Source organism: Coffea arabica, chromosome 5e (assembly GCF_036785885.1).
Source record: "Coffea arabica cultivar ET-39 chromosome 5e, Coffea Arabica ET-39 HiFi, whole genome shotgun sequence".
Classification (NCBI taxonomy): domain Eukaryota; kingdom Viridiplantae; phylum Streptophyta; class Magnoliopsida; order Gentianales; family Rubiaceae; genus Coffea; species Coffea arabica.
The window spans coordinates 40,174,494-40,184,275 of record NC_092318.1 but is presented as its reverse complement, the minus strand read 5'-3'; the positions used below and the strand labels follow the sequence as shown (position 1 = coordinate 40,184,275).

At 34.9% G+C, this 9,782-nt stretch overlaps 1 protein-coding gene across 1 annotated transcript; it reads right to left on the bottom strand.

Annotated features, from left to right (window-relative positions):
* Positions 1-2,298: 2,298 nt before the first annotated feature.
* LOC113687337 (cysteine-rich receptor-like protein kinase 25) lies at positions 2,299-9,568 on the bottom strand. Its single transcript, XM_072048659.1, has 7 exons — positions 8,748-9,568; positions 4,906-5,049; positions 4,694-4,824; positions 4,396-4,606; positions 3,653-3,890; positions 3,367-3,517; positions 2,299-2,964 (listed from the first exon to the last, which is right to left on the bottom strand). Exons 1-7 carry the CDS (start codon positions 9,562-9,564, stop codon positions 2,632-2,634), a joined length of 2,025 nt encoding a protein of 674 aa, XP_071904760.1. The 5' UTR covers positions 9,565-9,568; the 3' UTR covers positions 2,299-2,631.
* Between the last annotated feature and the right edge of the window lie 214 nt (positions 9,569-9,782).

The window sequence follows — 9,782 nt, the reverse complement described above, 5'->3', positions numbered from 1 at the left end:
AATATAGATATCTTCCCTTGTGCCAAATTGTTGAGAATTTTCTGCCATCCCTTCTATCAATTCCCAAACTTCTCGAGGGGTCTTATTCACCAATGCACCTCCATTGACAGTATCTATAAGACTTCTATCTGCATAAAGCAAGCCTGCATAGAAATACTGAATCATTGCTCACTAATTTGGTGCTGGGGACAACTTGTACATAGCTTCTTAAACCTATCCCAGAACTCATACAGAAATTCTCCATGCTGCTGCTTATTTGAGCTTATTGCCCAAAATATTTGAGCTTATTGCCGCAGCTATTCTTCAAGAATGCGATGAAGTACCGAAATAAGAAGAAAAGGAAAGAAGCGTCTGTCTGTCTCTTGCCAAAAAGATACCTCCTGACTAGTCTCTCGCTTCGAGAAAGATAAAGAAACTATCATGTGTCCTATTGTTCTGTTTCCTACTCCTCCTAAAACTGCTCCTCTAGTCCCTATAGAAAGAATGGACTAGTGTCCTATTACAAATGAATGACTGTCCATTCGGCCAACTGAATCCAATCCTCACGACTTTGATTCGAAGTTGGAAATATTCTCACGAGCCAAATCCCAAATTTTCTGGAGGTGCAGAGAGTTATTTTAAATACCAAATCACGTCTTTAATCCCTTTTTGTTTCAAATTCCTATGATCAACACCAATTATCAAAAATAAGTAAAATCTACCAATTAACGCAATATTTGATAAAATACAAGAGGAAAACAATCATAAAATTAATAACAAAAATGCATATTTTTATCTGAAATCTGAATCCATTAACTGATTAAATTGTTAATTATTAAATAAAATACATTTGAGTATATATTATTTTTAGTATTAAGTGAATAGTTTATCACTTATTTTTGGAAGTAAATTTTACCTAGAAAATTCAGTGACACTTAATTAATTCAGATGCTCAATTTTTTGTTATCAAACGCATCTAAACATATTAAAATCTAAATACATTAATTTTAAGTGCTGAATTGGACTATCAAACAGAGCCTAAGTCTTCACTTTAGATTTCACCACAAGATTAGGGAAATTATAGTATTTGGTTAAATTCGGTTCATTGGCAAGAGCGAATTTCAATGGTTTGAGTGAAATACATCCTTAGCAAGGCAAGAGCATTAGTGATAATTGACTATTTCATCCAAAGTTAGGTACATTAGATGGATTATATATCCTAAAACATTTGTGTTTAGTTGAGTTTTTTCAAATTGTTAATTTTCCTTGCATTGTTTTAGCATTGTGATTATTTTACTTAGTTGAAATTCTTGATTAGTTTAAATAATAGAGTGAGCTAAAAGCTTTAATAGTTAAAAGTAATTCTCATAGGATCAATCCTAACTCCCTAGTAATACGAGCCATGACCTTTATACTTGCAGTGAACTAGGGAATTAGTTAAAACTTAGAGCCTAGGCTAGAATCTCGTCGGGTGTAGCGTTATAATTGATAGACTAAGCTAGGAAGTCTAGTTTTTCTATCTGCAAATGATAAAACCTCAAGACATGTTTATTTTTTTTTTAAAAAAAAAACCTAAAGAGCGACAACAACTTGCATTGTTCTTTGAAGCACATCCTAATACCCTTAGGGTCCGTTTGCTTCAATGTAAAATTTTTTTTCCAAGGAGAACATTTTCAATGAAAAAAATTTTCCTGAAAAAATTTTCTTTTCCCTTCATTTTCAGATGTTTGGTGCAGTTTTAAGAAAATTTACCACAAAACTAAAACATACAAGAAGAAGATTCCCCAATAGAACCCCTCCAACTACCACCATCCCATGTACATTGGATTTACAATCTCAACCCAGAGAGTCATCCAATCTCCAAATCTATCAAACTCCATAATCAGGAATTCATAATTTCTCAAACCAATTACACATTGTACCAATGAAGATTCAAATTAATAATATGTCAATAAAAATTGCTTCAATAATTAAAACCTTATAATTGATCAACCATCATATGGACAAGTAGCTCTTGAATTCTGTTACAAACTTTTCTGCACAAAAGTCTTCCTCCACTCTATCTCTTTCACTTTTCTAGATTTCCCTCACCCAAAAACTTATCAAGACCCACTCTTGGGATAGATTTTCTACATCTCCATGGATGCATTGTTTATGCTGGCATGGGAGGAAAGGAGTAGAATTGGCGAAGATGAGGAGGAGGGAAAGGTGGCTAACAATGGCGTTTTTCGTAGCAGGCACAGGGATGGATTTTTAACAATAGTCTCGGTATTGGTTTTTGTTATATGTTACGAGCATCTTAATAGGTAAGCCTTGAAATGGTTGATAAGCTTCATGAGTTTGATTGAAATTAACTTCCGTATGCCTGCTCCATAAGTCATTTTACGTCCTGTAGCGTAAAACATTTTACATTGGAAAATATTTTCCTAACATCTTCTGCTGCCAAACACCAGAAAATCCAAAAAATATTTTCAGTTCAAACAAACAGACCCTTAAGGTGTGAGAAGTCAATCAGAGTGAAGAAGCTAATTTTCAACACTAGTGGAGAAACTTTAGATACCTTCCTGGTAAATGAGTCATGCTACCAGAAATACAATGTGGTACCGATGATGCACTTGATGTTTTCTTCTAGTATTGCCTTTGTTTATTCCTTTATCTAGGATATAGTTCAGTAATTGATGCCTCATTTACAGAACTTTGAGTTAAAATTCTTTCGGTATTAGATTGATCAACTCCCAGCTCTTCCACCCTGCTCTCTGATCTATTGCTCCGGAAGAATGCTGGACGATGTGGAGTTGGCAGGATAACAGAATTACTATTCAGCATGTAGACCACGGAAGCCATTATAGGTCTTCTACTGACATCTTCTTCAACACACAGTAAGCCAACTTGGACACATTGAATGACTTCATTTTGGGCATAAGAATCTCCAATGCTTGCATCCAAAAGAGCTAAAGCTTCGCCACGTCTCCAATGCTCCCAAACCTTTTTGAAATAATTCCACTCATAAGGAGTTCACACCTAAAAACTTCAATTTGCTCAAACATATAGGTGTCACAAGTAATGGCACCTTTCCATTAGGCATTAGTAAATACTCTACAGTCAAAGTTTAACCATACACAACCTTCCTTTCCATCATTTTATGTGGCCTGTCATATTAGTTAAAATGCCTTAAAACAAAAAGAAGTAAATTCTGAGCTACTCTACTATGTTTAACAATGTAGAAATGGCAAATGATAAGTCCTAGTGCTGTCATGATGGTGAGGATTCGTATTGGACATCTAACTATTTTCATTAGGGGTGCCAAGTTCAAATCCTCCACTGCAAATGTGCAAAAGCATAGAACAACAGTAAAAACTGTAGTAAGTTTTTGCAATTCGCACTTACATAGCTTACGAGGTCTTCGGAATCTTCAGATTGCGAGAAGGTGCTGTTCTTTTTTCCGGTGATAATTTCCAAAATTACAACCCCAAAACTGAATACATCTGACTTTACCGAGAACTGGCCCCTCCTTGTGTATTCAGGAGCCATGTAACCACTGCAAGGCTCAATGATTGTTATAATCAGTACTAGGACAATCCCAATGAGGCTATCGAATGGAGATGTACATAATTTTCTATGAAAGATACAACGTCATTTCATGCGAGAAATATAGTATGGGCATAAAACTTACAATGTCCCAGCAATTCTATTTGTATTTCCTTCAGATTGATCAACTCCACAAATCCTTGCCATGCCAAAATCTGCTATCTTTGGGCTCATATTTCCATCCAATAATATATTGCCTGCTTTGAGATCACGATGAACAATTCTAAGGCGAGAATCCTCATGCAGATAAAGAAGTCCTCTTGCTATACCTCCAATGATATTGTAACGTCTTGCCCAATTCAATGATCGTTTATTTTCTGAATCTACACAAATTTAAACACAATATATTGTGTTAGCAATGAAAGTTACCAAATTAATAATTCCAGAAAGCACAATCAAATAGGTAAATTACACTCTTGGTTCTTAAACTATAAACACACTCTCAATTTAGTTTTTAAAATTCTATTGTGGACACTTCACCCTAAAGGTTTCAATTTATCCCACTTCAGTATAATCAGTAATGAAATTATTGAAATGAATGAAATATTTTGCTCTACTTTGATCATCACTTACCTATTATCGTTAGTTTTGACAATTCATTTAGTTGTTATACTGATGTGTGACAAATTTGATACTTTAGAGGATGAAGTAACTAAAATTAAAGTTTAAATACTAGAGTTGGAGTGCGTCTATGGTTTAAGGTTCTAAACTGGAATTCACTCCAATGTGTTATCTATCATTTCGCATAACATGGTCGAATCAAGTAAAATAGAACAAGATAACATGGACCAATAAAATATTACTTCAAGTATGTCTAGTTCGACCCACCAAAGAGAAAGTAGTCAAGGCTTTTGTTGGGAACAAATTCATAGATGAGTATCTTTTCTTCTCCTTCCAGGCAAAATCCCAACAGTCGAACTAGATTTCTATGTTGAAGCTTTGCAACTACTACAATTTCATTTTTAAATTCTTCTGCACCTTGCCCTGAGCTTCTTGACAGCCTCTTAACAGCTACTTCTTGTCCATTACCAAGTTCGCCCTGAGTAAACATGCATACTAGAATCTATTTGAAATATTAAACGTGAGATATTCAAATTCACAAAAGCAAAATATTTCATGCAGAGACCTTGTATACACGGCCAAATCCACCTTCGCCAATTTTGTTATCCACAGAGAAGTTATTCGTGGCAATTTGAATTTCAGTCAAGCTATACTGTAAGGATTCGGCCGTTAAGATATCAGCAACTCCATCTACACCTGTAATAAGCAAATATACTCGATTTAATGTTAGCTCAAAAACCTTTAAGATGTCCTGTAATTGCTATGAATAAAAATTACCAGTTGTTGCGAGTGCCCCATCAACATATCTCTTCCTCAATCTTCTTTTCAGGAAAACAAAAGACATCATAAATAGCATAACTGCAACAATGATTAGTGGGACAGCAATCCGAAAAGCTGCTCGTAGGAGGCTTCGCCCTTTGCCTGGATGAACAGAAGTTTGTTGAGCACCAAAATTCAGCTTGTAGGAAATCAAGTTTGTTGAACTTCGGGTTAGTGTCACTCTGAGACAGCGTATTGCATATTCACAAGGCTAAGCCAAAAATACAGTATTTGGAAAAAAAAATTTAATATTCTCTAAACATGTTTTTTTTTAACCGCATCTGGTACGCTTCATGTTGACTAGGAGTGGCAATTTTCAATACTACCTAAAAATACGACACAAACCTAACATGAAATTAATGGGTTTGTATTGAGATTTCGCGGGTTCGGATCAGAATCGAATCGAACCGATGGTTCTGTTAAGACTACAATGGTAAATTAGTAAATTAAAATTATATTTTAGATCATTCGGGTTGATCCACCAACCCGAAATTTTCAGATTTAAGTCAGGTATCTAGACCCGTTTTGGATTGGTGGGTCGTGTTTGGATCAACAGGTTATCTATTATACTCGAGTCTCAACCTAACCCGCCAAACCGAATCTGACTCGATTGCCACCCCTAATGTTGACGGTAAATAAAACAAAAGTTGATAGTCAATTTTTAATCCTAACTATTTTTGTTATGGATTAACACAATTAAACTCCCCTAAGGTTTCAACAATTTACAAAACTTAGCTTTGTGTTTGGACCAAATAATGGCCGCCCTTTTAATTGAGGCTGTTAAGACTCACATTTGGGTCTGTGTTGGTGGCAATTTGTAAGAAATCCTATAAACAACCTATCATCTCCAAGATATGCCTGACTCATGATGACAATCAGAGCAAAACCCATTCAAACTTGTAAATAAGAACTACCACTTCCACTAGCACCCTTGTTCCTACATACTCCATTTCCGGGACTATGAATATTCGATCCCACTTCCTATTTCATTCTATCCCATTTTTTTTTATTGTATCACTATTTATCTTTCATAAATATTATACTTTAATTTTTTTTTCTTTATTAAGTTCTAATAACTATTAACAAAGTAATATACAAAATTCAACAAACCTCAAAAAATCAAAATACAGAGAAAAGACTGTTGTATTTTATTTTTTTTACTGTATTAATAGTTATTTGACAACAAGGAAACAAAAAAAAAAAAGTAAAGATTATGTTTACAAAAGAGAAATATTAATATAATAAAAAGTGGAATAAAAAATCGAATATGAAATATAACTGAATATCTATTCCCATTTGGCTAATCAGAGGTTTATTACCACTGCCACCAGAACCACCATAACGACCACCTTATTTTATTGTACCTACTCCTATTCAATTCCCTCGAGATCTGGCATCACCAAGTAATTTTCTCCTTTCTATCTTTCCTTTGCTTCATACGCTTACATAAATGATACATACATACATATATAAATGCATATATGATATTTTGTTTGTGGAATTTGAACATATGTAATGATAGTGGTTGTAGAGGAGATTTGGGCAACTTTTTTTTTTTTGTTTCCCTAGAATGAAAGGTAATGTAGATTTTGAAAACTTTTAATGTACGGCATAGTTTGGTAGTCTGAAATTGTGTGCTAAACGGTTAAAACCGAGTCAATGAGAAGATTGGCTGTGTTAAGTAATGTTCCCTACTTTTCGGAGCTCGGAATCAGGAGGCCATGGAGTGAATAGTGAGGTAAAGGGTAAAGACAAATGTTTGTTAAACAGAACGAGGAGGAGAAGAGGTTGACCATTGTCCGTTAACAAGGACAATGCTATACATTGATGGGTATTTTGGACATCTAGCAAGTCTTTCTGTTGACCATTCAAGTTTAAGCAGATTAAGTAATGCCGAAGGGAAGGGACTTCTTGTCATAGGCTTACCAGCATTGATTAGTAATGGGGTCAAACTTTAAGATGCCAAATGTCATGAGAGATAAATGCACAAAAGATTTTGTATCATTTCCTATTCCATTCCTTGTCCCACTTTAGGTTATATTACCATGTATCTTTTATGAATATCTTATTTTAATTCTTTTTTCTCTTAGAATTTTAACAACCACTAACAATGTCAAAAACAAAGTGCAATAGACTAAGAAGCCAAAATTTAATTTAAAAATCATATTTTTTAATGAATTTTCTACTATATTTTTTGTTTCTTGATCATATATTGGTTTTTAGTTGATATATTTTGATTTTTTTTAACGCTATTAGTCGACATTGGACCTCAAGGCAAAAGGAAAGCATGATTAAAATAGAATGTTCATGAAGAGTACATGGCAATACAATAGAAGGTGGATAGAAAATAGGAGAGAAGATCCATTGTGAGATAAATGTAATTAAACATTTAATTACTATGAATTTTAATAATTAACTTCTACAATTGATGATTTAGTGCTTCACCTCATAATCTCCTAATGCTTTCGAAATGATCACTTTACCCCCTCCCTTTTTGCTTTCTGGTGAAGTGGATTGCTTTTTTTTTTCTCATGGTTAACTGAACTTGAAAGTGGGTAAATACGGTATTTGGTTGATTTCATTGCTAATTTTTGTTTTGAACATTTTTTCCCAATTAATTTTCATTTTGGATCTTTAAACTAGACATGTACACCTACTTTAGTCCTTAAATTTTAATTTAGGACATTTTATTCTCTAAAGTATGAAATTCGTCCTTAAACATTATTTTTTTTAATCTTGACAACAAGTTCTGTCACAAAACAAAGAAAAACTTAATCGCTCCACCTTACAAAAAGACAACTGAATAAGGTAAAATTGTGATTTTGAAACCACAAGATTGTGAGGCAAAACGTTAAACCACAAAGGGGTAAATTAATTTACCTATTTTAATGTTAGATTTCAAACAAGCGAAAAAAAACATATTACACTAGAATGTAAAATCTTTTACATGCATACAATGCATCCTCGATCTTCTTCAATGCCTTTGTTTAAATTTGGGAAAACTAAAATGGATTGTTCTTTGCATTACGCCATAATAAGTTCATTTGAAAAATTTTTAAATCAACATTGTCCATAATATACCTCATTAATTATTTTATGATTAATCATTACAAAATTTTCCATGATCTTGAACTCTTTTATGCTATTTAAATGTTTCTTGCAAATTGAATGCAAATACTTTCTCAAATGGACTTTCTCATTATGTATGCTGATCAACTAATCAAAACAAAATAATATAGTAGATAAATGGATAAATTACTAAAGGAAAACAAAGTGGAGAGAAGGCCAACCCATTTTCGTACATCAAACCATCATACCTAAGGGGATTCTATAATGGCCACCATACTGCTATTTCAATAAACATGCAATAGTTAATCACTGTCCTAATGGTTGCAAAATGACTAAGTATGTACATAATTATTGGCCTAAGAAGTATGAGTCCACTTAAAATTCTTCCATAAAAATGACAATTCATGATGAATGTGATCAGTACGACGTGATTATGCTGAAATCTTAACATTATGTATTCCACTATTGTATAAAGTTACGTGGTGGCCTCCTTTAGGTATGTATTTTATTTTGAGATTGAATCCACACCCTCTCATCTTATATCCACATATTGTACAAACTTCAATACTATTAATTCCAATTATAAATGCTTGAAGGCATGGATTCAAATGAAGGGTGTGTGGATTTAATTCTTTTCATTTTCGGCCCGGAATCTGATACAAACAAGAAATCGTAAGCCTGCATACAAGCCCAAAAAAGACTGCTATATATAACAATGCTCCAGAACTTACCTTTAGTGGAACTAGAAGGAGGACCACCAGGAGAGTTTGCCGGAAGCGGTGGTGCAGAGGATGTAGGCGGTGGTGCAGAGGATACACTACCGTAGAAGGGGTAAACCTCATACCTTACCTTACAGCTTGGTAACATCACTCTACCTCCCACTCTGCCATTACAACACGAGGGCAGCAATGATATAGCATTGCTGAGACAAGTTTCGCAGTCTAGAGCGGATAGATCTGGTGTGCACTGCGCAAGGGTATACAATTTCTTGTTACCCGTGGAATAGTCGCCTTCTCGAACAGCAAACATTTTCGCCCCCGTTCTATTTGCAGCCTGAACCGCAATGTCATTCACCAGGTTTTCCAACGTTGTTTCGAACTTCTCCTGGTCCCGTCCAGTGACATTTTGTACATTGTACATAGCAAAAACAACGTAGACATCGACCCTGGAGAAAATTGCCTGGTTAGAAAAGCGTAAGAAGCACTCCTCGTACCAAACAATAGCATCCTCGTGATACGGGCACTCCTCAATTACTTTTATGCCGGCTATTGCTACGCATTGTCCACAAACGTCAGTGCTGACATCGCCTCGACAGAGAAAGAGGCCATAGACCGTGTTAGAAGGGTCATTGCCAGTACTGATATTGTAGAAACCACCGGTGTCTGTCCGAAATGCATTTGAAGATAGAGCGGCAAGCACGGAATACAGATTGTTACTGTAAATCCTGCCGGAAATACTGTTAGGTTCGTATGTAGTATTTACACAGTAAGACGAAAGAAAATTAACGGGGCTAGTGAGTGTGGTATGAAAGCTAAGCAAACAAAGCATGCAATATTGGAAGTGGAACAACAAATTTCTGGAGATCATTTCACAGGCAGGGATCAAAAGAATAAAAGGCTAAAAATACACAAATTACAGTTGTACAATAGGAGCCAAAGTTTTGGTTGAGGGACCATGAAAATTGTACAGGCCAGGAAAACGTGTAGTCTAGGAAGACTTATTTTAGCAAGTCGGTCAACGAAGTGCCTGGACGGGAACCATCAGCT